The sequence below is a fragment of the Callorhinus ursinus genome, unplaced genomic scaffold (assembly GCF_003265705.2).
Source record: "Callorhinus ursinus isolate GAN/ISIS: 27379988/994484 unplaced genomic scaffold, GSC_fseal_2.0 scaffold53, whole genome shotgun sequence".
NCBI lineage: Eukaryota > Metazoa > Chordata > Mammalia > Carnivora > Otariidae > Callorhinus > Callorhinus ursinus.
Genome location: NW_027397115.1, coordinates 5,675,563 through 5,688,778, shown reverse-complemented (window position 1 = coordinate 5,688,778; position 13,216 = coordinate 5,675,563). Strand labels below are relative to the sequence as shown.

Sequence of the window (13,216 nt, the reverse complement as noted above, 5' to 3'; positions counted from 1 at the left end):
CTGATACAAAGCACTTCATTGCAATACCAGCAGACGGGTCTCTAATCAGCTCTCCCTTTCACACGGGAGTTAAGACTTCCGTCAAGTACGCTTCATGTTGCATAATGAAAACAAAACAAAAAATCAGGGTTCTTTTAGGACTTTACTCCTGCTCTAACGCAGAAGAGCAGGGCAGGACAACTTAACAGTGCAAATTTATTTTTGAAACAGTTTTCTTAATAAAATATTTTGTGGTTGCTAAACCAATGTACTGCTGAAGAAACTCAGCCACGGACAGCGTTATCAAGGGAACCAAAGTTTAAAACACCTAGTAAGCCAGCTGGTGGCTACCCTCTCTTTAAAACCCAACCTGCGTATGCACTGAGAAAAACGCTGCTGCTCGAAACAACCAAAAATGGGAAGACAACGGAGGTCGAGAAGAGATCACATCTTCCCCATAACCAGAAGGCTCAGCCTGCAGTTCCTTCTTCAGAATCAATGTGTCTATAATTAACTCAGAATGTCCACAGTTAACCCAAATGCCAGGCACACCAAGACTTCCAGATACAAACCTAAAATTTACCCAAAGACGTTCATGTCCTTTTTAAAATTGCTTCCAATATGTGTCATTCACATGTATAATTCAGCATTTCTGTTTTTTTACCTACTAATTTCAGTGAGAGCCAAACAACCTGAATTTTCCAACAAAAATGCTTAATTTGATAGAAAGTAAATGCAAGGGATCCCACCTACGATTTGGTATGTTTACCAGACATGTGGTGGCTCCACAGAGGACATGCTTTCTGTAAACACACACACTTAAAAACTCCACAATCCACAGCACTGTTTCCGGGAAGGGGTCACGGATCTGGACACTCCCTTGGTTGACAAAATGAAATTTGCAATAAAAGGGCACCAAACTCAGAATGGCTGACCTCAGTACATGCAGCACATAGTCATAGAGGGTCAATACTTCCGTTAACAATTTTGTTAAGACAATAGACTGAGGAGGATTTAACATAATACAAATCATTGAGAATTAAAAAAAAAAAAAAACATACATTTTAAACGAAAGAGCACAAATAGCAGGAAACTGCTCAAAGTGGTGAGCTACATTAGAGAAAAAGAGGAACGCACAGTATCCAAACAAGCAGGTTTAGAACTTACAATTATGTACAGAGTTACCTGAGGTGCAAGCATCATAGACTTTCTCCCCACCCCACCCTCCCCAACCCAGATGGTTTCTTTCCAGCAGCGCTCAAGTAGGCAAAAGACTCTTCTTATTTGGTCGATTCTAAAAAAAATATGATTCAGGGACAAAATAGAGATTTCCAGTCTCCATTTGTGTACAACCCAACTGTTGCAACTATAGTTTTTATTGCTATTTGGTACAAAAGTTAACAGAACAACGTCACAAAACCGTAGTGTTCCTGGTGTGTTACATGCACGGCACGGTCACAGCTTATATTTCACGGGCTTCCACCGTCTGCTTTCTCAAAGGATGGACGAACTCCATTCACGGACAGTACACACAGCCATCAAGACCTACAGAAACAAAGGTTGAGAAGCCATGAAGATAAAACTGAAAACAGCTTAGAAAATCTGTAACAGAAAAGTGCAACCAACAGAACTAAGGAGATCTAGAACTGCAATGAGTTCCACTTAAACTCAAATGTTGCAACGAAGGGGCGCCTGGCTGGCTCAATGGGTGGAGCACGTGTAGAGGTTACTTAAAAATAAAATCTTTACTTAAAAAAAACACGTTGCCATGAAAATATTAGGACTCTTCACACTGGCACCTCAGAGACACCTCACTATATACTGAACAGTGATTTAGTGAAGATGATTTTACCGAGATTCAGAATTCCTACCAGTTACACGGAGTCTGGCAAAGGCAACTGTCACTGACGAGAAACTGAAAGTTTCTAACACTATTTGCTCAGCCAACATTTAACAAGCTGGATCAGTGATATTCCCAGCAGTGGGCTAGGTAGGCAACGGAACCCAGGAGTGTCCTCTCAAGCTCAGCTAACAGTGAAGTTGGACACACAGGTAAGGGGGGTGGGGAGGGTGAGGGGGATGAATCACACCTGCACAGGGAGCACAATGGAGAAGTCCCTAGTTCCTGGCAAACATTTTACAGGAATGATGTGTGAGCTGGTCCTGGAGCATCAGGGAGAGGCGATCTGACGTACAAGATGCAGGAAAGATGTTCCAGGCAGAGGGAAGTACAAGCAGAGAAGCTCAGAGGTTACAGAGAGGACAGGCCTGGCCAACGGGACAGTGCACATTTGCTGTCACTGACGGACTGTGCCATCGAGTACGGGAAATTGGTGACAAAGGATCTGTTCCTTGTAATCCATACATTATTCGTTTTTGTTTTAACGGAGAGTGAACTTAATCCCATTCCTGTGACAACACTTGACTCTCATTCTACTTTCACTATCTGAGGGGAAAGAGGAGTGCAGACCCGCATGAGGCTGATGGGCCCCACGCGTGTCCCCCTGAAAACAGGAGGGAGAAACCCTGCCCTGGACCAGGAGTCTAGATGGCGGTCACGTGACAGGACCAGGGCTTCTGCGAGAGAACGCAAATCTGTCCATAAGCCCCAATCTTTTCATTCAATGTATCGGTAAAGGAGGCCTAGAGTAACTCTTACGTAACTGGCCAAGCTTGGAATTAACTAAATTACTATGCGTGCAACTATGACAATACTGCAGTTTCTGGGTATCTACAGTTATATACATCTGCCATGGGAACCACCAAGACCAAACGCAACTACTTGCTCCTGACCCACTCCCCTCACCCCACAGATTAGGATGCACAGAGGCTTTGAACAAGCTCTTTAATAGGAGGGCTGGGGGGGAGGAGGTCACAGGCTTTGGTTCCTGCAGACCTAGGACAGAACCAGAGTTAAGCACTGGGCAAGTTACACACTCCAAGACTTGGTACCCTCATCTGTAAAGCACACCCAGGGCCTCCTAACCCAGGGGTCAGCAAACATTTTCTATAAAGGGCCAGAGTGTAAATATTTCCAGCTTTACAGGCCCTGCACTCCCTGTGACAACTACCCAGCACTGCTAATGTGGCACAGAAGAAGCCATCAACAATACAGAAAGGAATGGACATGGCTGTGTGCCAGGAAAACTTTAGAAACAAGAACAGGTGGAGGGCAGTTTGCTAATCCCTGGCCTGATGCCCCCTGCTGTGGGAAGGCTTAAGTGAGGTCATGATTATAAAACACTTCAAGGCAGAGCACAAAATAAATGCGTAGTAAATTCCAGTTGCTATTACCATTATTACTATTATCATCATCACTAATATCCACAGACCCTGAGAACTCAAAGTTTTAAAACACTTTAAAATTAAGGGCGCCTGAGTGGTACAGCCCGTTAAGCATCCCGACTCGGTTTCAGATCAGGTTGTGATCTCAGAGTCCTGAGATGGAGCCCTCTCTCCCTCTCCCTCTGCGCACCCCCCCCCGCCCCCGGCTGTGCTCTCGTGCTCTAAAATAAATAAATCTTGTAAATAAATAAATAAAAGTAATTTTACTTTATATTCTACAGGATAAGTTAGATGGTTTATTTTCTTTTTAAGATTTTATTTGACAGAGAGAGACAGAGCGAGAGAGGGAACACAAGCAGGGGCAGTGGGAGAGGGAGAACCGAACTCCCCACTGAGCAGGGAGCCCGATGTGGGACTCGATCCCAGGACCCTGGGATCATAACCTGAGCCGAAGGCAGACGCTTAACGACTGAGCCACCCAGGCGCCAATTAAGTAAAATCAATACATCATATACACTCACCTTTCTTAGACAAAATAGGAAATCAAGTTTTTTTGTCATTTGGTCGATAATGTGCATTTCCAATAAAATTCTCATAGTTTCTCTTTTGTAGCATGCTGCTAGACAAGTGTTGGTACGACACAGGTCTTTTTCCTATTCAGAAAAAAATGTGAAAAGATGTTTAGAATTAAGTTCAACAACCGGGAAGGTGTTAGGTGGGTTGTCAGAGGTCAATTTTCACCATTCCTGACTGGTAATGGGATCAAAATACACCAGCTGCATGCATGCTGCAAAGTTACAACTGAAACGTTTTTAAGTGCCCTGAGGATACTTGCTAGTACAAAACTTCAAGTCATTAAAGCTAAAATAGATCTAAGTACTATGGTGTCCTTAGTAAGAACTAAAAAGTCAAGATCCAAGGTTTAGGCACAGAAAAAAAAAAAAAGCCAAAAAATGGTAGCATAAAATATTTTAAACTTATATGCATCAGAAGCCAAAACTGTGGGGAAGGAGAAAAAATGATTTTAAAAAAGGATTTTACAGGGTGCCTGGCTGGCTCAGTTGGTGGAGTGTGCCACTCTCAATCTTGGGGCTACGAGTCTGAGCAGCACCACGCTGGGTGCAGAGATTACTTAAAAATAAAATCTTTAAAATATAAAAAAGGATTTTGCTTGCAACACAGAGCCCAGACTCTTCAAGTTAAGGCAAAGTTTTGACTCCTGTCCATTTTAAGAGCTGATAGGGAGAAAGATAGACAGTTTTGATCAAAAGGCTGCAAAAATTAATATTTCATCACAATTTTTATGAAATTCACTAGAGTGTGTGAAAAAAAAAACTTCTTTAATTTGCTATCCATACCAGATCAAATGGCATCCAGCTATCCTGGGTAAGAGTGTTGTCACTACACAGAACCCGTAATTTGAAGTTAATACAAACTGAGAGGTTTCAAATGGATTTCTCTTTGGAGCTGCACAAACCAGCAGGACTTCCATCCGACAAAGGAAGTGGTTTAATCAAGTTTGCCAAGTGGAACAAGGTCTCCAGGACACTCTGACCTACCTCTCTACATGCACAGGTACGCACCACACACCTCTAACGGAACGCGGCCAGGAGGAAGCAGGGTTTTGAAAACATTTCCACGGGGAGAACTCCAAAGTAAATCTACGACTTTTAACAATTTACCCATTTGGGGAAAAGGGCGTCCCTTTTAAAACGCACTTAATGTTTAACGAAGGCTAAAAATTGGGCAGCATGAGTCCAGAATCCTAGCATCAAAACTGTTCAAAAGACTGCTGTTCACTGGGGTTCTTATACTTTCTGTTCCTGCTTGGGTGGAGGGCCCGAGCTCGGGGGTGTGTGGGGTGGGTGTTCACTGTGAGGTGCCACCCGCTAGCGGGAACTCTGCCAGCCGCGTACACGGCAAAGGGACAGAAGCCGAGGTCCGGCTCCGAAGGACTGCGCCGTGGGGAGCGGGGACCCAGCCCCAGCACCAACCCCGGACTGGACGTGCACGGGACGCCGGCCTTGGACAGTGAGGGAGGCACAGGGCTCAGGGGACACCGGAAAGCCAGCCCCCAGGATCCGCCGCCCGCCGCCCCCCAGGCCCGGGGTCTGTCCACCCCTCCCCCAGGCCTCACCGTCGGCGGCGGGCCCGCAGGCGAAGAGCGGCGCGGGCGCGGCGCGGGGCTTGGGCGGCAGCGCGGCGGGCGGCGGGCACACGCACTCGGCCGGCAGCAGCGACTGCAGGCCGCGCACCACGTGGTACTTGGGCAGCTCGAAGGCCCGGCGGAAGGCGGGCGCCGGCGGCTCGGCGTCGGGCCGCGGCCGCTTGGGCAGCGGCTCTCCGGGCTCTGCGGGGCGGCCGCTCGGGGGGTCGCGGCCCCGCGGCGCCCAGGGGCGCTCCGCACAGCCGTTGGCGGCACCGGGCGGGGCGGGGGCGGCGGCGGGCCCCCGGGGCTTGGCCTCGGGCCTCCGGCCCCTCTCCGGGTTGGCGGGCTCGGCCTGCGTTGGCCGGGCGGCCCCCTGAGCCCCCCCGAGCTGCGGCGGCGGCTGCTGGTGCTGGTGCGGCGCCCGCGGCGCCTTCAGGTTGCTGGGCGCTAAAGTGCTGGGGTCGAGCCCCGGGGACGGCGGGGGCCTGGCGGGCGCGGCGGGGCCCGGCTTCCCGCGGTCGCGGTCGGCGGGCGCGGCCTTGGCGGGCGGCGCGGGCCTGGCCCGGGGCTTGGGGAAGTGGGCCAGCGGGGGCACGTCCTTCCCCAGCAGCGCGGGCGGGCAGCCGGTGCGCCGGCTGCGCAGCACCGACTTGCTTCTGCAGTTTTTGTGGATGTCGGGGTTGTATTTATGCTCCAGTCTCTGGTGCATCATCAAAACCTCCGGATAAAAGGTCTTGAAGGTACAAAATGGGCAGGTGATCCCTGGGATTAAACTCTTGCTCAGAGAAATGGCGGGGCAGCCGTGAAGCGCCCCGAGGGACAGGTTCAGCGGTTTCTCCTGACAGTCCCCGCTGGCCCTGTGCTTGCCGTCGGCCGCCGTGCCCACCTGCTCCTCCCTGGGGCCGCCGTCAGCACCGTGGGCCGCACTGCTGTCCGCGCGCGCAGGGACCCCCGCCTCTGGCCTACGTGCGGGCTCGGGGGGCTGAGGGTCACCTGGCGCTCTCTTCGGGAACACGTCCAAACCTGCGGGGGCAGGAGCTTTGCCCATTTTATCAGTACTGGCATCAGTTGCATTTTTATTGAAATCCTGAGTATCTCTGTGTACTGGTGATTGGACAGTGCTGCCCAGAACATTCTGAAAGGTAGAGGCCATCCCCTTAAGTGGCTTTGAAGGTGGGCTGCCTTTAACATCTTTGGCACCATCAAAACATCTTTTCAAATTTTTGGTTTGCGCACCGTCGGCGGCTAGTAGTGCATCTTCGGTCTCCTGGTTTTTCCCATCCGTCTTGACTTCGGCGGCAATATCGATCTGCTTGTCCTTGTGATGCCTCTCCAGGTGATACCGCAGAGATGTCTTCTGTGCTGCAGCATAGTCACAGAATTCACATTTGTATGGTTTTTCACCTAAAATGAGAAATGTCACTGTATCACACAAGTTCATGAAAAACATCTAAATAGATCTTTGGAAGCTAAAATTATCTGCCAGGAGAAAATACAGGGTCTTTCCTTTTCCCTTTTCTCTCTACGAATCTGCATATCCAGGATTTTTCACAAGTTGCTCGCTTTATCACCCTTACTATACTGAATATTTGAAAATGTGAACACATGTCTTTAAAAAAAAATAGCACATTTTAAACTTATTTAACCTTCATAATAGCTCTATGGAACAGAAGAGTATCATTATCCTGCTTTTACAGGAACAGTGGGGCACAGAAAGGTATAATGAGTTGCCCAAGGTTGCACGCACAGCTAGTTGAGTAGGAGAGAGGCAGTTCAAGTCCACCCAGCCTCCTAAACCATTATTAGGTCACAGCCACTTCTACAATCTAAAGAAAATACTAAATATATTCTTGTTGCCTTCTAAATCATAACAGTTAATACAAAAAAAAGCTGTGGCATGAAAAAACATAGTAAGATGCAACAGTAGTCAGAAACTAAACAAGAAACAAACTTTGAAACAGGAACAGTTCAAGTTACAAGAACACTAACAGACCTAAAATGCTCCATCAACACACCACACACTTACTCTTCAACTACTACAAGGGCCTAACAGAATATTTGAACAACAATATAAAAGAAGTCAAGACACAAAGCTACATTGTAATTCTTTGAGCTAACAAGAATTTTAAAAATCTAGGAAGTTCCTTACCTGTATGCGTTCTGAGATGAATATTGAGGTAATAATTTGAACGGAAAAACTTCCCACAATAACTACATTCTCTCGAGGACGTAAGATGCTTTATTTTTCCTCCATCATCATTTTTATCTTAAGCAGAAACAAAAAATATTTCTGTAAGAAGACAGCTCAGGTACACGAGTTAAGACAAGCTAAGAATTCTTGATGGAAACGGTTTTGTTTTTTTTTTTTTTTTTTGGAAAGCATAAAATAATTTTTATATTAAGTGTTGGGGTACACCAGAAAGGACAGGAACACACCAAATGCTATTTTGAGACTGTCTGAAGTTTTGGAAGCTTTTTATAACATGCGTGCTGTTTCTTGGTTTTGTTTTTGTTTTCTGAGTACAGCAGAATTTGGTGTCCCGGATTCAGTTCTTCCTTTGCCTCAATCACAGGAAAGATCATTTAACAGACTGACATGCATGGGCAACTTTCTGTTCTCCCAACATGTCTGCAACAAGCAGGATCTGGCAGACTGAAGCTGGACCTACAGACACGGGCTAGAATAACCAGCTTCTTCAGAATAACTGATTTAGAAAACTGAGCCAATAGAAATTGCCAGCTTCCCCAACCACCAGGGAAAAGAAGTGTATCTTAAAATTGGGCCAGCTACCACTAGAGGGTAGCAAGCACCACTTAATCTTTAAAGAAAATAAAAGGTTTCAGCATTGGGTCAAACACCTAAGAAATAGTTTGTCAAAATTCAGCACATTCTGGAAAGCAAATTGTATCATTCACAAGCGCTCACGTGGCCAAAAATACAGCTGACATCAATCTGTCCCCAAATGACAATGGGCTAAACCATATACTTCAATCTCTGCAACGACCAGGACAGTGTATCTGGGCTGCAACAGAGTAAAGGCCCACTGCGGACATTAATTAAAGGATGATTATACCTAAACACCAGCTCTCCAAAAGACGAGTACATTGCTACAGTTAAGATACCCGCTCCCTGCTGCCTGCCAAAAAAAAAAAAAAAAAATTTAACACCCGTAAAAATGAGCGCTAAAGTTCTGGATAAACCTCCTCTTACTGAAGACTGTACTCCCTACACTGCAGTGAGGTCAAGGAGGTGGGGTCACCTCTTAAAACTGAGCCCAACTAAACTGGCTCTTTTGCCTTGAAAACTGTTAACTCCAACTAAAAAGGCCTCTTTTCCCCGCTTCTTCCCAATTTTGTATTTTAGATTACATAGATCTAGTTTACGATTTTAAAAAGCAGCTTACGGGCCCCGCCGCAGGCGGCCTCCAGGACAAGAGGAGGGGACCGCATGACCCCGGCCCCCAACCCCCTGGGGAAAAGGTATGCACCACTGAGCACCTCTGCCGTAAAACAGCAGAGGCCACCACTGGCCGTGAAGACTTAAAAACACAATCACATGAAAAACCACTATTAAACATACTATAAAGTTGAACAAACCCAAAAACAAAACATTTACTTTGCCTTTCGAAAAGTCAATCTCAAGAAAGCCAGGTCAATAGTAAATAACAGGAAGATAAATCTAGACCACCACATCATAATATAAACTTAGGAAAATCAATTCTCTAAATACAGAAGGCCCAGCTTTGTCTTACAGTCATACCCAATGAGCTGAGTTTGGACCTTACTGCAATTTCCTACTCCCAAGTATGTGTCAGGATTTATGGTGTGTTGCATCATATCCAAAAAGTTATGAAATGGGTCTGTTTTAACACAAAGGACGTGAAATGTCCACATATACCTGGTTCCTGCTCCTTTGGCATCACCTCTGATTTATAGTTTCTGAAAGGACTGCCAACTTTTTATCAAGAGGCTGTTGAAATTATCCTTGGGAGGTGGAAGACAAGGGTCGATGAACCAATTTTGCAAACAGAGAAATCAGGGCGAAGAAAGGTTAAGCAACATGTAATCAGCCACAGAATAATGCAGTGGCAGAACCAGACTAAAGGCAAGTCATGGCGCTCCCAGCTACCACCAGGCATTCTATCCGCCTGACAACCAAGATTTCCACCAGGTTCTTTCGCCCACACCACCTACTGGCAGAAAGCGACCAGCGACCTCATTTCTTTCAGGGCAACGGGGCAGCTCGAGGACCCAACCATCTCCCCATTACTACATGCCCCTGAAGAGGAATGACACTACTAGGAACCACTCTGAAGACAGGTCTCTGTGTTCAAGGCCTTTTTTATGATGTCATGAAGACACCATAATGGTGTTTTCTAGATTTCTGAAGACTGTGGTATCCTAAGTGCTAGGTTTCCTGTGTCCCCTGAAACTCAAAACATCCTAAATCCTCAGTATAAACACTACTGTTCTCAATCCATCTTGTGATGGCAAAAAGAACCTGACACTGGTTTGGAGCGTGAAGCATCCAGTGTTTCATCCGGTCAAACTCATCTTGGGTCTCACACGAGTTCTCACAAGCCAGCCACATACCATCAAGTTACAGTCAAAGAAGGTAGCAGCATCTGCTTAAACCAAAGACTACTTTTGTGAATGATAACGTCCCTCTAAGACTAATTCATGTTCCCACCATTCAGTTGTTGAAGATGCCAGGGGTTCTTTTAACTGTCGAATTTCAAGCAGCAGAATCCCTTACTCAAACAAAACATTATTAAAGACAGAAGCAGCAGCTCTGGTTTAAGTACAGATGGGCAAGACCTGAACCACAGGTGGGATCCTGTCTTGGATAATGCCCATTGGGCTTCAAGAAATAAGAGGTCCCTAAGCCTTCAGCGATGACCCCCCGTTTCCTCTAAGAAGCCCTTAGTTCAAGAAAAATCTGAGCATTTGAGATTCCATTAAACCATCTTTGGTGTGTTCACATTCCCTTTATTTTACACAGAAATGGTCTTAGTCTCTGAGCTGTTAATGAATACTCGCCCACCAGAGAGGACTGGGTACCAGGTAGCACCAAACAGTTTCTCTAAAGATACCCTTGCTCTGGCCCACAATCATTCCCAGTACCTTTTGTGACTAGAACACCAGCCAGAGTAAGCGCATGAGAGCTGGGTCTCGGAGGACAGGGAAGTCGGTTGCATGTAAGGACAACCTGTTTTTAGAGAGAAGCTCAGGTATGCCAGAACCCCTGAAGCAAAGCCCAGGGTCTCTCAACCCTGACACCACTGACCCTGGGCCACATAATCACCAGCTGCGGGGCCGCCCTGCACACGGCAAGTGGGATGTTCAGCAGCATCCCTGGCCTCCCTGCACTGGGTGCCAGCCACACACCAACACGGCTGTTGACACCCCAAAATATCTCTAGACACTACCAGATTCCACAGGGGGCAAAAATGCCCCAGGTCAGAACCACCGCCTCAGACTGATGCGCAAGTGAAGATGATGTGTGTCCTCCCTGAGCAAAAGATAAAACAACAGAATTTTCAGAACTGGAAAAAGCCTTGAGAAGAACCAAGGCCCTGAGAGGTGAAGTGACTTACGACAGGTTGGCACCACAAGAGCCTGGCCTCTGCCCCAGCTCGCCAACCCTCATTTCTGGGATGGGGACGGAGTAAGGACAGCGCACATGGAGGAGAGGCTTACCCAACTGGAGCCCTTCCGCAAGTCCGTCCTCAGATCCATCCTCAGAACCAGCTTCGCGATCTACGGCTCCATTCTCATCCAGGGTGGCGGTGAGGTCTGGAGAACACGTCCTAGGCTGCCTTCCGTCAACTGACATGGTTGGCGACTCGGCATCGGCCCTCCGGTCCTTCTTGTGCACTCGCGAGTGCAGAACCAGCTGGTGGTAGGTGCGGAAGGCTTTGCCGCATTCCGAGCAATGCGTCGGCTTCTCTTTGTTGCTGGACAACTTTGGGTCCGCTTCCACGGAAGGCACTTCACCACTGGAGGGTCTGGGCTTCTCTTTATCTTGTGCGAGGCCTGCACAACTGCTTTTACTTGTCTTGGACTTTCCAGAACCTTCGGAATGGCTCTTACCAGCGTTCCAAATTTCGACAAGCTCCTCTTTTTCAGAACACGAATCATCATTGTCGGTACTTCCTTCTTGGCCCGGCTGTTCCTTCACTTCTCGGCACACGGCGACTTTTCCTTTGGTAGCCAGCTGCCAAGCCTGGTAGGTGGTGAATGGATCGAGCTGAGGTATCCATTTTGTGGGCTTCTTGCCGGTTTCGGGGTGAGAGGTGGGTCTCAAGTTTAAAAACTGCAAGAACTCTTCCCCCGGAGATGGCATTCCCCCCTGCTGAGAGTCTGTTTGTGTACTACTGGCACCGGAAGCAGATTCTTTGGTGTGCATCTTCCTGTGATCGATGAGACTTTCCTTATTAGGAAAGAGGAAGCCACAAACCATGCAGATTTTGTAAGGAGAGGAGATGCTCTCAGCGGCATGCTCCTGTACCACCTCGTTGATTGTTGCCGGGCTCTCCGAGCCTTGCTGCAGTTTGCTCTTGGCCCCGGATTTGCCAGTGTGCGTCCGCATGTGATTTTTAAGAAACCAGGGCTCCTTGAATCTTCTTCCGCACACGTTACACCCATAGGTGAAAGAGTCCTTATGTTTCTTCATGTGGATCTCGACGTCGAAAGCCACTCTGAATGTCTGCCCACATACTTCACAGCTAAATTCTTCATTTTCCTTGCAATTCTTGTCCTTTGGAGGCTCTGTTCTCACTTGACTTTTATCAAGAGGACTAAGATACTCCGCTTCAACACGCAAAACTGCTGGTTCACAGAGAATAGGCCGATGTTGCATTAGGACATGTTTATTAAGATCTTCTGAATGTGTGAAGGTCTGATTGCAAAACATGCAGTCCAAGGGCATATATCCTTCTATTTGGATGATGTTTTTCTCTTGTGTTGCTCTGAAAGGAACAGCGGTGGTCCCTTTTATTGACACGGCATCATCTAGCTCCATCTGGGTGCCAAGGGGATTGCCAATAACTTCTGGTCCATCCATATACACCAACAGGGATTGAGTTGGCATGTTTCCTGGCACTTTGGGATTGTATATAAAATAAGAATCCGGTGGAGGAATTTCTGGAATTGGGATAAGGCCACTTGTAAGACTTGTCACTCACACCCCCAGCAGCCCTGCACTTAAAACTAGAACAAATATTTGTTATAAAAGTTCAAAAGAAAAGTATATATTCCTGGAGCTTCTTATCTTCTGAAGTCGAAGGAAGCTCGGTGACAGAGCTTCTCACTGGTTCTTTCCACAAACAAGGCAGACAGACTCCCCAATGCTTTGATTCAAATATGAGTCAGCACAAAGCATTAATTCTCTTTGTCTCCATTGAGTGAGTGAGTGATTCAATTGAGCAAGAAGTCAATCCCAGCAACCTGGAGACAAGGGATTTCCAAAACCTAGAGAGGGGAAAAAAAACAAAACAAAATATAGAAATGGTTAGCTGCAGCCAGGGAGAAGCCTGGCGTGGACGATTCACAGCTGGTCTGCCTGTAGCCTAGCTCATCTGCTTCTCCCTTAACTAGCACAGGGCATCCTGTTCAACATGCTCGTTAATTAAATCATTAGCATTTTATCCAATCAGTACACTTATCAAATCACTAGATTTTCATCCAGTTAAGAAACGTAACACGTGGTCCTTTAATGATTTAAATCTAAAATGTAAAGATTCAGGGCAGAAACTGTTCAATTCAACGGAATATATTTTAAATGCCAACACTACAATGCAC

At 46.9% G+C, this 13,216-nt stretch overlaps 1 protein-coding gene across 7 annotated transcripts in view; it reads right to left on the bottom strand.

The window, feature by feature from the left end:
- Positions 1–1,320: 1,320 nt before the first annotated feature.
- The window catches only part of ZNF217 (zinc finger protein 217), a 34,584-nt gene continuing 22,688 nt past the window's right edge, over positions 1,321–13,216 (bottom strand). For 6 of the 7 annotated variants that reach the window (XM_073883965.1, XM_073883967.1, XM_073883966.1 and 3 more), the window contains 5 exons: positions 11,114–12,886; positions 7,563–7,679; positions 5,402–6,817; positions 3,786–3,917; positions 1,321–1,524 (listed from right to left, as the gene is read on the bottom strand). In XM_073883965.1, the coding sequence (XP_073740066.1) occupies positions 3,808–3,917; positions 5,402–6,817; positions 7,563–7,679; positions 11,114–12,506 (3,036 nt within the window). In that variant the 5' untranslated portion in view covers positions 12,507–12,886 and the 3' untranslated portion in view covers positions 1,321–1,524; positions 3,786–3,807. The remainder of the gene's footprint in view (positions 1,525–3,785; positions 3,918–5,401; positions 6,818–7,562; positions 7,680–11,113; positions 12,887–13,216) is intronic. The other variant, XM_073883970.1, reaches the window with a different exon arrangement.